The 14,359-nt window shown below is 36.6% G+C and overlaps 1 protein-coding gene across 3 annotated transcripts in view; it reads left to right on the plus strand.

Moving 5' to 3' along the window:
• Positions 1 to 14,359, plus strand: part of MCU (mitochondrial calcium uniporter) — a 200,902-nt gene that overhangs the window by 180,055 nt on the left and 6,488 nt on the right. For all 3 annotated transcript variants that reach the window (XM_027596291.1, XM_027596293.1, XM_027596292.2), the window contains exons 4-6: positions 237 to 341; positions 10,170 to 10,330; positions 11,799 to 12,002. In XM_027596291.1, coding sequence (XP_027452092.1) covers positions 237 to 341; positions 10,170 to 10,330; positions 11,799 to 12,002 — 470 coding nt within the window. The remainder of the gene's footprint in view (positions 1 to 236; positions 342 to 10,169; positions 10,331 to 11,798; positions 12,003 to 14,359) is intronic.

Below are 14,359 nucleotides of genomic sequence, written 5' to 3' on the forward strand. Positions count from 1 at the left end.
TAGAAAAGTATATTGTTAAATCTTCATGGACTTGAGATGATCACCAAAGCAAAAAGCCTCACTATTATAAAAGCTTTATTTAGCATAGAACTTGGGGATGAGGCAGAAGTGAACTGGAATTGAAAAGAGAAGATATAATTTTTAAAATTGATTTTGAGGATTGCTTTTTCCTGATCATTCTCAAATAATTATGGACATATGACAAGTTTACATTTTTACATTTAAATTTTTCACAGATGGCGTTCGAGTTGCTGCCTCAACAGGGATAGACCTCCTACTCCTTGACGACTTTAAGCTGGTCATTAATGACTTAACATATCATGTACGACCACCAAAGAGAGGTAAAAAGTAATCTTGATAAGGTCAGAGAAATGTGGAAGGGCTTTTGGAAAGAACTCTGCTTTTCTTTGGATAACCTTGAGAAGCAGATAATAATCAAAGAAACTGAAAGTCTGACGTCCAGATAAACTCTTTCAGTTGAACAGCTCATTGATTACCTCATGCTTGAGTACTTGGCTAGTACGCTGACTGAAACTCAGATTCTGCCTAGACACCAGTATTGGATATTGTCACTCTTTCACATAAATGAATGTTCTACGTGAATTAAACTCCTTCCTTCCATACAAGCTAAAAGTCACATTATTTTAATAACATTGGAGGGGGAATCTTTTTAGAATATATTATGGACTTCCCTGTCCATATTAAAATAATATTTTAATGAACTATTTTAAAGTTAATGCAAAAAACCCATGATGAACAAAATATCAAAAATTTAAATGAAGGCAGTCGCTATTACTGATTTCTCTTTTTATCCCAGACTCTAATATGGCTCTGCACAGTACTGATGCTAGATAGCTCTCTAAAATAGCCTTTGATTTGGGTCTTTTTTGGTCACTTTTCTCTCTGCCCTTGATCTTATTGTCACTTACTGCTGTTGTTAATGCCCCGTCCATTATTACCAGCCTCCTAGGACGTCCCTTCTTTTCAATTCTGCTTTTGAGAATTGTGTCTAAGGTAGAAAATGTTCTCAGTGAAAGCCTGAAGATTGAAGGCCTCCAAAATCTGGTCCACATCTACTTTAAAAGTTTTCCTCTTTCCCTCTTACATGTTGTCTACTTTTCCTCCGTCCTCTATTCCTTTGCTCTTTTCTGAACTAGGCCGTTCTTTGCCATCTCAGTGTTTGCTCACCTTTCTCTAAGGTGCCTTTTTTTCTTCCTAACCTATTCCTCGTGTCAAAATCGTCAAGGCCGGCTCTTCCATGAAGGTTTTAACAGTCCTGTTCTTTCTAGTCTTTCTTGCTCTGACTCCGAGCCAACCAGAAGTGACGAATCCGTTCTCTGAACTCTTCTTATTCCTCTTTGTTGTTAGTGCTCAGACGGAAGGCATGGTGATTTTGTGTCCTCCATTGACTCAGATGGTCGTTCTGTGTTGAGTGAAATAAATGAGTTAAGGCGGTAGCATTTTGGTTGTTCAGAAGCCAGATTCTCTTCCACATGCAAGCTAGTTGAAATGGAACTAGCTTAGAAAAAGTATGGTAAATACAGCAAGAATGGAAAAGTATCCTTTAAATAGTAAGACATTACTGAACCAGACTTTATTACATTGGAATAACTGAACATACATATAGACCAGGGATTGTTAGCTACATACCAGCTATGCTAATATATTTTTCTTTATTCCCTGATTTTTGGACTAGAAGTTCTCTTTAAAATAACAGAAGTACAGGCCTTAGTTTACTCAGTTTTTTGTTATTGTTCTTTAAGTTTGCTCTTTCTTTTCCAGCTTTCTTGACAGATAATTGATATATAGCATTTATAGCAGTTTAAGGTATACAGTGTGATGATTTAATACACTTTAATATTACAAAATGATTACCACAATAGGATTAACACCTCTGTCACCTCACATAATTACCTTTGTGTGTGTGGTGACAACACTTAAGGTCTATTCTCTCAGCAAATTTCAACCATATAACACTATTGTTAACTGTAGTCACCATACTGTACGATAGATCCCCAGAACTTACTCATATTACAATTGGGAGTTTGGCATCCCTTGACTGACCATACCATAATACCATAGAATCCAGTAATCCCACTTTTGGATATATAACCAATGGAAATGAAATCAGGATCTCAAAGAGATACCTGCGCTCCCATATTCACTGAAGCATATTATTCACAGTAGTGAAGATATGAAATCAACCTAATTGTCTGTTTGCAGATGAATGGATAAAGGAGATGTGTGGTACATACATGTAATGGAATATTATTCAGCTGTGAAAAAGAAGGAAACCTGCCATTTGTGACAAACTGGGTAGACCTTGAGGGCATTCTACTTAGGAGTATTTTGTGTGTGTATGTGAATTACCTAGAGAGTTCATTCTATTTAGATTTTCTATTAGTAAAATTGTAAAAGTTCACCAATACATCCTTACATAAATTATAATAAGCAGGACAGTAAGCTTACATATATTATGCTGTCCAAAATTAGAGGCTTTTAATCAATCACTAATTCTAACCACCTTGTCTAATACTGTGTTTTTAAAGCAGAAATGAATGTTTTAGGTTTTTAAATAGTGTTATTCCCAAGTTGAATAAGGGAAAGTAAAGGTAGAAACTGAAAGGGCGAGATACTATATTTGATTCTCTGGTAATTGGCTCATCATTCTAACAACTCTTTGCTTTATCTACATCTCAGAACTGTGGAATACTACTCAGCTTCCGTAGATGTCAGTTAGAATATGAAGTTTGTGGAGCATGTGGCTGGCTCATTTGGTGGAGCATGCACCTCTTGATCTTGGGGTTATAAGTTTGAGCCCCACATTGGATGCAGAGATTACCTAAAAATAAAATTTTTTAAAAAAAGAATATTAAGTTTGCAAGGGTCAAAAGTCTCTAATTCATTTGTAAATTGAAATGTGAAATTTGGTAAGCTCAATAGCACTGGTGTAGAATTTTAAATATCTGTTTTTAAAAGATTTATTTATTTATGAGAGAGAGAGAGAGCAAGTGCATGAGTCAGGGGAAGGACAGAGGGAGAGAATTTCAAACAGACTCCCTGCTGAGCATAGAGCCCTACACAGGCTCTATCTCAAGACCCATGAGATCATGACCTTAGTTGAAACCAAGAGTCTGTCACTCAACCAACTGAGCCACCCAGTCGCCCCTAAAGTATCTTTCCAGTATTTAAAATATTTTCATACATCACAGCTCTCTTACCTCTGTTATTAGACAATGAGAGATTATGCCGTTAGATACCATTTCTCACAGAAGCTCGAATAATACTGTTCTAAGTCCATAAACACTTTTTCCCAAAGTCTTAAAACATAGTAAAAATCAAAAACACAGGAAACAAGTGTTGGTGATGATGTAGAGAAAAAGGAGACTGGTACAGCCAGTTAAAAATAGTTAAGATAGTTAAATAGTTAAAAATAGAAGTACTCTATGATCCAGTAATTGCACTGCTGGGTATTTACCCCAAAAATACAAAAACACTAATTCAGAGGGATACATGTACCCCTGTGTTTATGGCAGCATTATTTACAATAGCCATATTATGGAAGCAGCCCCAGTGTCCACCGATAGATGAATGGGTAAAGAAGATATGGTGTCTATATGTATACAATGGAATATTATTCAGCCATTAAAGAGGATGAAGTCTTGCTTTTGCAATGACATGGATGGAGCTAGAGAGTATAATTCTAAGTGAAATAAGTCAGAGACTAAGACAGATATCATGATTTCACTCATGTGGAATTTAAGAAAAAACAAATGAACAAAGGAAAAAGACAAATCAAGAAACAGACTCTTAACTAAAGAGAACAAACTGACAGCTACCAGAGGTAACGGGATGTGGGGGGGATCGGTGAAACAGGTCATGATGAACACCAGGTGTTGTATGGAAGTGTTGAACCACTATATTGTACACCTGAAACTAATATAATACTGTATGTTAACTATATTGGAGTTAAAAATTTTTAAAAAGATCTTAAAGAAAAATAGTAAAGAAAAAAGCGTCTGCCTTCAACCCGAGCCGAAGGCAGACGCTTAACCGACTGAGCCACCCAGGCGTCCCTTTCATTTCCCTGTTGATGGAAGCACTTTAGAGCTAAAAATGCTGTATGTTGTGTACCAGTAAACCTGAACTTTATGCACTTCCATCAGGCACCGAGGATAAAGGGCTTATTGATAGAGGATCTAATAAAGGCTTATTTAACGTTTATGTGGGATTGACAGTCCATAAGTATTATGGATGCTTAAGTGTTGACAACCCTTGTACCTAAGCCCAAAATTGAAAGGGGGGGAGAGGCAGGAAAAAAACCAAGGGGCAGGTCATAGCACTAAGGCTAGAGCTGTAAGCATCATTGCATTCTTTTGATTACCATAGCTGTGTATGGCTGGATTGCCCTCTGCCCCCTGCAGGATGAGAAGAGTAACTGTTTTAGCAATTAGATTATTTTAAACCTAACCTAAATCTAGATTGGAGGGAGGAATATGGAAAGGGAGTACAAAAGGTCTTTTATCTCAGTCCATGTTGAAGTAGTAATTAACTACCTACCTTCCACTTAGTATTGGGGAGGAAGAGAATATAATCTAAGTCACTGGTTGTTCAGAGTTGTTGTGCTAAGGAGAATCATTTTGATTGGCACCACTAAGCCCTTTTCCCCATTTATCCATCCAGAGGATATTGGAGAGACCTTGCTTCTCTCTTAATGATGTAAATGACTTGAAAGAAACGGTTGAACAGGCAAACCAAATACAAACAGTAACAAATACTTTATCAGAGACTCAACCAAAGTCCTTCTCAAACCATTCTAGTAGCTGAAAAGACTTTTAATCCCCATTATGTTAACATATCTCCTTGCCTTTCTGTACCTTAATTTCCTGGTACAGATGACATGTGCAGAAACATTAATAAATATCTAATTGCATTTTTAGTGAAGCATACACAGATCATCCAGAAGTGTTGCTGTTAAGCCATTAGCAGATTTATCTTCTCTCATAATTTCATCTCCAAATGTGTGGGCAAATTTTTCCAGATCGATGGTTTGAGGTTGATGTTTTCCTCCACGATGACAATACCTTGGAGCCATATTCTTCCTGACAAGAAAATCTAACAAAATAAAGCCAATTCTCTTGAATTTACTGGGGCTTTAGTAATTGGACATCTGTGAGATTGATCTTTGAATTATCATTTCATGGTTTTTTCATTGCTGTTGGAAGGTGTGTGATTGCACATTAAATTTTTTTGTTGTTGTTTAGAATAGATAGTACATTCACAAGGTTTAACTCCCAAAGCCAAAGAATGTATGGGAAAAAGTTTTCTTTTCCTTGTTCCACATCTACCCTTTGCTCCTTCTGTACCAGCAAGCACTGTTCTTAGTTTCTTATGTTTCCTGACAAATATTATTGATGCATTTGTAAGTAAATATGAATGCATAACTTTTGCCCTTTGTATGCAACTAATAGCATATATATACACATACCTACATAGTATTTATATCAGTCAGGGCTCAACTGAGGAAGCAGAACCACATAAGTATTGTGGAATAAAAGATTTATTATAGGACTGAGACCTTGTACAATTGTAGATGAAGCTGAAGCAGTAAGAGTGGATTCTGAGGAAGATGGTGGTAGAGTAGGAGGACCCTAGGCTCACCTCCTCCCATGAACACAACTAGATAACTATCAGATCATCCTAAATACCCCAGAAATCAGCCTAAAGACTGACAGAACAAACTCCACAACTCAAGAGACAGAAGAGTGGGGCACCTGGGTGGCTCAGTCATTTAAGTGTCTGACTTTGGCTCAGGTCATAATCCCAGGGACCTGGGATCAAGCCCCACGATGGGCTCCCTGCTGAGTAGGAGAGTCTTCTTCTCCCTTTCTCTCTGCCCCTACCCCTGCTTATACTCGCCCTCTCTCTCTTTCTCACTCTCTCTTTCAAATAAATAAAATCTTTAAAAAAAAATGGGAGAGAAGAGGCTACATCGAAGAGGGAGCAGGAGACGTAACTGGCTTTTGTAACACACAGAAGCAGGCAGAGACTAAGACAAAATGAGAAGACAGAGGAATTTATACCAAATGAAAGAACAAGGTAATGCTGCAGCTGGAGGTCTAAGCAAAACATATAAGTAACACACCTGATGGAGTATTTAAAGCAGTGATCATAAGGATACTCACTGGGCTTGAGAAAAGAATGGAAGACATCATTGAGAACTTTACTACCGAGATAAAAGATTTAAAAAGGAATCAGACCAGGGGCACCTGTGTGGCTCAGTAGGTTAAGCATCTGCCTTCGGCCCAGGTCATGATCCCAGGATCCTGGGATCGAGCCCTGCATCGGGCTCCCTGCTCAGCGGGGAGTCTGCTTCTACTTCTCCCTCTACCCCCCCCATGCTCTTTCTCCCCCTCACACTCTCTCTCTCTCAAATAAATAAATAAATCTTTAAAAAGGAATCAGACATGAAGAGTGCAATATACCAGATTAGAAACACGCTTGATGCAATGAACAGCAGGCTGGAAGAAGCAGAGGAACAAATTAATTACCTAGAAGACAGTAATGAAAGCAATGAAGCTGAACAAAAGAGAATAGATTTAGGGAACTCAATAACTCCATCAAACATAATAATACATAAGTATTATAGAAGCCCCTGGAAGAAGGAGAGAAAGGGGGGACAGAAAATGTATTTGAAGAAATAATAGCTGAAAATTTCCCTAGTCTGGGGAAGGAAACAGATATCCAGATCCAGGAGGCACCATAAAACTCCCATAAAAATCAACAAAAGCAGATCCACACCAAGACATATTGTAATTAAATTTGCAAAACTTAATGATAAAAAATTCTTAAAATGGCAAAAGAAGTCAGTAACTTACAAGGGAAAACCCGTAAGGCTAGCAGGAGATTTTTCAACAGAAACTTCGCAAGCCAGAAGGGATAGGCATGATATATTCCAAGTGCTGAATTGGAAAAATCTTCAGCCAACCATACTCTATCCAGCAAGGCTATCATTCAGAATAGAAGGAGAGGTAAAGAGTTTCCAGACAAACAAGTTAAATGAATTCATGACCACCAAACCAGCCCTACAAGAAATACTAACGGGGATTCATTGAGTGGAACTGGGAGACCAAAAGTGACAGAATAAAAGGCAGAAAACACAAAAGCAGTAAAAAAGTATTTTCATAAAAAAGTCCAGCAACTCACCAAAAAAAAAGGATATAAAATGTAATAACATATACTTAAAACATCAGGAGGGGAGGAGAAAAGAATGGGTTCAAAGTTAAACGACCACCAACTTAATATTAATAGACTGCTGTATGCAGAAAAGGTTATATACAAGCCTAATAGTAACCATATATCAAAAACCACTAATAAACATGCAAAGAATAAAGAGAAAGAAATCCAAATATATCACTAAAGAAAATCAGCAACACACAAAAGAGAGAAAGGATCTAGAAACTTATTGATGGACCTTTATGTAGTTTTCATCTTTTGCTATAGTATATACTGTAATGTTGAATAATCTTGAATATGGGTCACTTAGGAAGTCTATGAGTATATATGTAAGAAAAATACCTGGAAGTGGAAGACTGTGTCAAAGGGTATGTGGATCAAAAATTTAAATTTTGAAGAAGAAAAATATTAAAAGTACTGAAAGACAATCTAAAGAGAAATATTTTTATAACCTTGGATTGAGAAAGATCTTTCTAACTATAACATAAAACCCAGAAGCCATAAAAGAAAAGATTGATATAAAAAATAAATGTTCTACACAGCAGAACCTGTAATACAAATACTAATTTTTTAAACTAACAAGTTTTCAATGAACAATATTCTAATAGAGACTTACTTTTTTTGTAAAACAAATTCCAAGCCTGATTTCCAATTTTATAGATTTTCAGGTTATGATTATCTGTACATGCTTGGTCATTAACATGTCCATGCTTCATTAGGAAAAAGAAGAGAAGAGATTCTGTTTAGTTTTGCTTACTTGCTTCCTTTCCTCTTTTCTTCCTCCCGTACCTCCCTCCTTCCTTCCTTCCCTTCCTTCCTTGGACTTCTAAGCAAATACAGTAATTACAGTTTTGAAAGTTAAAGTGGGGGCACCTGGGTGGCTCAAGTCAGTTAAGCATCTGACTCTTGGTTTCAGCTCAGGTTGTGATCTTGGGGTTGTGGGATCAAGCCCCCCACTGTGCTCCATGCTCAGTGTGGAGTCTGCTTGAGATTTTCTCTCTCTCTCTGTCCCTCCCCCTCAAATAAATAAATCTTTAAAAAAAAAAAGTTAAAATGGAAAAAGGAAACATACAATAGGAAAGCCATTGGATTACCAGATAATCTTTGTCCATTACTAGTCCATTACTAGCTACTAGCTATGCAACTTTGTGAATATTACTACGAGACATCCTTAAAGAGAGCAACCACCTCATATTTAATTTTTTTTTCCCTCTGTAGTGACTAGATCAGTACCTAGTACAAGAACATTTGTTAATCTTATCTCTAGGATTCAAGTTCCTCACTTACAAATTTTGGCTGCCAAGTTTACTCATGCTGATATTGTGAGGATAACATGATATGAATAATATATGTGTAGAGAGTTTGTTAGCCATAGATAATTGATAAGGAATTGTCTTTTTGAAAGGGGATTAAGCTTTCAGGAGAAATACTGTTATTGATCTAGTAGCAACATTTATGACTCAGTTCCTGTCATGGGGTCAGGAGACATGGACTCTACCACTTCACTGTGACATTCCGGATAAGCTACACCTTCTAGAGTGCAGCTTCCTCTTCTGGTAATTTTGGAAAGTGTAAAGCCATATGCAAACGTGAGCTACGCCTTCAGTGCAAAGAAGGCCCTGTTGACATAGATGACTTTTAGAACTCAAAGTGTTCTTACTTTTGTCTCTTCCCGTTAACTCAGCACACATTTGCTGAAGTGTGCAAGATACTATGCTAGGTGCTGTATCCCATTTTACTATATCAGCTCTTCTCTAATGCAATTGGCTGCCCTTACTTGAATTTTTCATTGCTTGAATTTCTGTGATAACTGTACTAAAAGACATCCTTGAAAAAAGTTTAAACACATGGCTAATTCTGACTATGGCTTATTTTGATTTAGATGAGTGACCTTATGCTGTACGTAACAAAATGTCACATTTAAGGCTAATAAGATTTTAAAACAAAAATTTTCTTTTTTGTGTTTTTTGTTTTTATTCTTTGACAGCTGAGATCAGCTGATGTTTTTTTTTTAAGATTTTATTTATTCATTTGAGAGAGAGAGATAGAGCATGAGCAGGGAGGAGAAGGAGAGTCAGGCTCCAGCTCCCCACTGAGCAGGGAGCCCGACATGGGGCTCGATCCCAGGACCCTGGGATCATGACCTGAGCTGAAGGCAGACACTTAACTGACTGAGCCACCCAGGTGCCCCATAGCTGATTTTTTACTAGATTTTCAAAACGTAATTTTTAGATTTCTGGAAACACATGCTACTCACAGAAGAAGATATTGAATCAAAGAATTTAATCTTTTACCCTTTCAATCATTCTCTTAATGCCCTCTCAAACATGATATTGAGGCCCAAACAGCTATAGTCTGTGTCTTTTCCCAACAGGGATAAATAAAAGTTGGTATGCTAAGGGGAAGGTATATGGGAGCTTAAGAGTTTTAGGATACTTGTATTTTTATTTATACCTTTGTATTTGCAAATTTGAAATACTGTGTATTTTTTTCTGTGTTAAACAGGAAAACAATCACCAATTAAAATGGCAGGACCACAGATAAATTATAGATAAGCATTTTGATAAGCATGATAATCGGATTGATTCTAAACCTCTCTACTAGTTTTTAACCTATTGCCTAAAATTTTTTGTTTTTATCTAATGAAGATTATTGTTATTTGGAACCTTATTTGTATCATTTTGCCTTCCAAGAATGTAACAGTAGATGTTGGCTTCAAAATTTTCAAGTTGCCTAAATATGAATTGACTTTCTAGGATTTGTAGATACCTCTTTTTTGAAAAGGAACTATCATTTTCCTTCAGTTGAACACTGATGGTGGGGTCCCTGCAGCAAATGAATTTGTCTTGTTTTTATTGTTGTCTAATAGCCCTGGAAATAGTAATGCTCTGTCTGAGGCAAACATTTAAAAAAATGTAACCCCTTTTTTTCAGACCTCTTAAGCCACGAAAATGCAGCAACCCTGAATGATGTAAAGACACTTGTCCAGCAGCTGTACACCACGCTGTGCATCGAGCAGCACCAGTTAAACAAGGAAAGGGAGCTTATTGAAAGATTAGAGGATCTCAAAGAGCAACTGGCTCCCCTGGAAAAGGTGCCAATTCAAATTTCAGACTTTCCTCTTCAACAGTAATTTTCTAGAGCATATCTGTTTGCTTCCCTCCCCTCCATCTTTTTTGGTAATTGAGTTGTGTCAGTCAAACTAGTCCTTTAGTTTTGGGGTCTGAACCATAAAAAAAGTCCAATTAAAGCTAAGAAAAAACTTAAAAAGGAATAGTTTTGAGTCTTCATAATGGGCATAGAACTTTGAGCTCTAAATGTCTGCCCTTACAGATTTACCACCTTTGCAACAAAAATTGAAATAATTACTGATTGACAAAAGTTATGTGTGTAGTGGATAATGATTTTGGCCAAGTTAAGAATCAATATTATATGGAATATTATGCAGCTGTTAAAAATGATTATATAGACCTAATATGCAATAGAAGAATATTATTTTATGCAAAAGTAAATTATAAAATAGTGTGCATATGTGTATATTATGATCTAATTTTTAAATGTGTTGTGCATATAGCTATGCATATTTATATATATGTATATGTAAACCACAGGAAAAATGTCCGAAGAAATATATTCCAAAATGCTAATGGAGTGGTAGGATGATGATTGAATTTCTTCTTTACATTTTTCCAGATGTTTTAAAGTAAACGTGTCATTCTTATTTTTTAATGATAAGCAAATATTTTCATTGTAAGAAGTTAGACTATCAGAGGTTAAGAAAGGGAACAAATACTCTTCATATTGTGCTTTTTCTCATTTCCTTAAAAATAATGAACTTGTATCTCAAGGTTGTTCTCATTAAATTTAAGACCATTAGAAATGTGATAAACTTGAACTGTTGTGAAGGAGAATGAGATTTAAATTTAGTATTTTCAAGAGGTAAAAAAGCATTTTTTTAATGTACCAGCTATAACAAAATAATTATCATCTTTTATTGAATACTTACTATGTGCTGGGAATTGTGCAAGTATTTTACCTGTATTCCATTATTTAGGCCTCAGAACAACTCTGTAGTGACACTGATGATGATACACGGATCAGGGCCTGAACACAGCTGTTCTGAATCCAGAGTCCATGCTCTGACTCACTGTACTTTCTGCCCTCTATCAGACCCCTTGAGTAAACAATGATGATAGATTACATCTTATATACTACAGTTAAGAGAACACTGGCATGTTTTCATATCCCTCCCTCAGAAAAGATAATTGTGTAGTTGGATGAAGAGTTGTTGACACTAACTTACTCCTGTAGTTTCACCATATTTTCATCTACTTCTAGGGTGAAACATAAAACACAAGTGTCCTAAGAAAAGTGTTACTCCTATGAAATATTCAGTGAAAACTACAGATACTATTTAGGAAGATAAGCTATGTTTACTAGAATGGAGACTAACATGTCTTGATTATGAGCCCTATTTCTTCCATGAACGTAAAACAGTTTAAATTTAAAACTGGTTCTGTGTCAAAATGCCGTATTGTTGATTGATTATGTGTACCCTGTAGGTACGAATTGAGATTAGCAGAAAAGCTGAGAAGAGGACCACTTTGGTGCTATGGGGTGGACTTGCCTACATGGCCACACAGTTTGGCATTTTGGCCCGGCTTACCTGGTGGGAATATTCCTGGGACATCATGGAGCCAGTCACTTATTTTATCACTTACGGAAGCGCCATGGCAATGTATGCATATTTTGTAATGACACGCCAGGTAAGAATTCTCTTCTAGAAACTTTTAATGAGATGCTAATGAAGTTTTGGTTGTCAAAGTAGTTCTGTTTTCTCTTGTATTCTTTCTAAGCCCAGTTCCCTTTAAGTACCAATTTATCCTACACACACACACACACACACACACACACACACACACACACGTATGCACACGTGCACATGCATGCTAATTGTGTATTAAGCCCTATTATAGGTGTTAAAGGTAGGGAGGTATATATCATGGCTCCTGACCTCATGAACTCACAGACTATAAAGTGAGCCATATAAACCATTAAATTCAGAAAAAAAAAATTTTACATTAAGTTACAGAATAAGAGGGCAAAGGGAGAAGAATGATGTGCTTCAGGATAGCTTGTTCAGGCCAGTTGCCTTGGCTTTTTATGTGCTATGTAATTAATTTAACAGTTGGATAGGGTAGTCTCAAGCTTTTTGTTTTTACTGAATTCTTGGAATGGAAAGTTGGTGATAACTAATCAGATAGTTAAACTCAACTCTGGGCTATTTCTAAGTACGTTAAGAGTATAGGTAGGCTTCTTTGTTATTGTTTTTGCTTCATGGAAGAGAGATGAAAATTAGATATCTAATCACTTTATATGCCTGGCCTATTCTCTAGCAGCCAAGACTAATTTATTAAATATCAGTATCTGGAACTAATTTTTGTTGCCAGTATTATTCTTAAAGTAGCTTGAAAATCCCTGTGTCACTTTAAAAAGTATGAAGGATTTATTATCACTTATTATCTGTATGATATCAACACGGATCCAACTTCCCTTGATAAAAAACATTTGCAGTAAGTGAGACATGAGAACCTTTTTCTATTTTCTTAGGTATCAAAAGAAAGCTGAGAATTGCTTCTCTTATATTTTTATATGGCTGCGATTGACATAGGCATTTTGTTTCTGTTGTTGTTAGACCACTGGTCACAGGCCTATTTATGTGTGAGAAAATGAAAGCCCAAGAATGGTATTTAACCTTTCTGGGCCTCCCAAACTTGTCTAGGAGAGAAGAGAGACAATAAACTGTTCATGTCCTGCCATTGTTTGCCCAGAGTATAGAGCACCTAGTCCCATGTCTGGCTCATGCTCAATACTCTTGAGTGAACAGAAACAAACAACCAGATGAGTCATGTCTAATCACAGCTCTGGACATGGCTTTGCTGTCTGTCTGTCTTTGTTTCTTTCCTTCTCTCTCTCCTCTCGTCCCTGTTCCTGTCCCTTGTATACACACCCCTTTAATAGGTTCTTTTTATCTATTGATTGAAGTCCAAACTCCTTAGCCTGATATTCATAACTGGTTGCTCTCTGTCTTCTCCACAGGTCTGTCAGTTCCCTACAGTATACTTACTATGTGTTCTAAACAAATCAAATTGTATTCTTTATTCCCCCAAATGCCCTGAGTTTTCTACCACTTCATTCCTAACTTCCCATCATTCTATCAACTGGGAGAGTTCTCCCTGTTGATCTCTACCTGTTATATTTCAAGGTTTCTTAAATGCTTATCTTTCACGAACCTTTGGCCAGTTCCCTACAGCCAACTTTGAACTCTCCTTCTGAATTCCTGCAGCACATTGTGCCTCTGATTTCACTCATCCTATGCTATCTTGTATTATAATTAGTCACATATAATGTCTTCACCCCTCTACTAGACTGTAATGTATTAGGAGATGAGACATTCAGGTTTGTTTTTTTTTTTCAATTTTTATTTCCTGTTAGCTACTATTAATCCATTATTGTCATCATCAGTAATTCAGTATCCACTTCTGCTTCTTATAGGACATACTAGGCATCAGACCAATCCTTCCACTAGGAAAAGTTAGAATAGTTAGATAAAACATTAAATACATTTGCCTATAAACACTAGAGAACTTATAAGATAGCAAAAATTACCATGCAAGGACCTGAAGAAGAGGAATTCCAGGAAGGTGAACCTGGTGTCAGGTATGCTTATTCCTCTGGGGATTTATGCTGACTAAGCAGGGTAAGATGGAAAGACTAAGAAGCTGAGCCATACTTGATGATCTAGGACCAAAACCATAGAAACTGTGTTGGTTTGGAACCTCTAATGGCTACCATTGTAGAATAAGGATGAACCTGTTGTAGGTTCTCTCCGAACTATAGCCCAACTTCATTCATCTCAATTCCATAAATTAGACTAAGGTATTCCTAAAATAGTGGTAATCCCACACTGCTAGTGCTCATAGATGCCAGGCAGAAGCAAACATAAATTATCCCTGGAGGAGAAGGCAAGAAAAAAATGTAAAGATTGGAATGAAAGAAAACTGATGTTATTCAAAGATTTTTGTACATAAAAAAATACAAAAACATGTATATATATTTGGTT

This window comes from Zalophus californianus, chromosome 15 (assembly GCF_009762305.2).
Source record: "Zalophus californianus isolate mZalCal1 chromosome 15, mZalCal1.pri.v2, whole genome shotgun sequence".
Taxonomy (NCBI): domain Eukaryota; kingdom Metazoa; phylum Chordata; class Mammalia; order Carnivora; family Otariidae; genus Zalophus; species Zalophus californianus.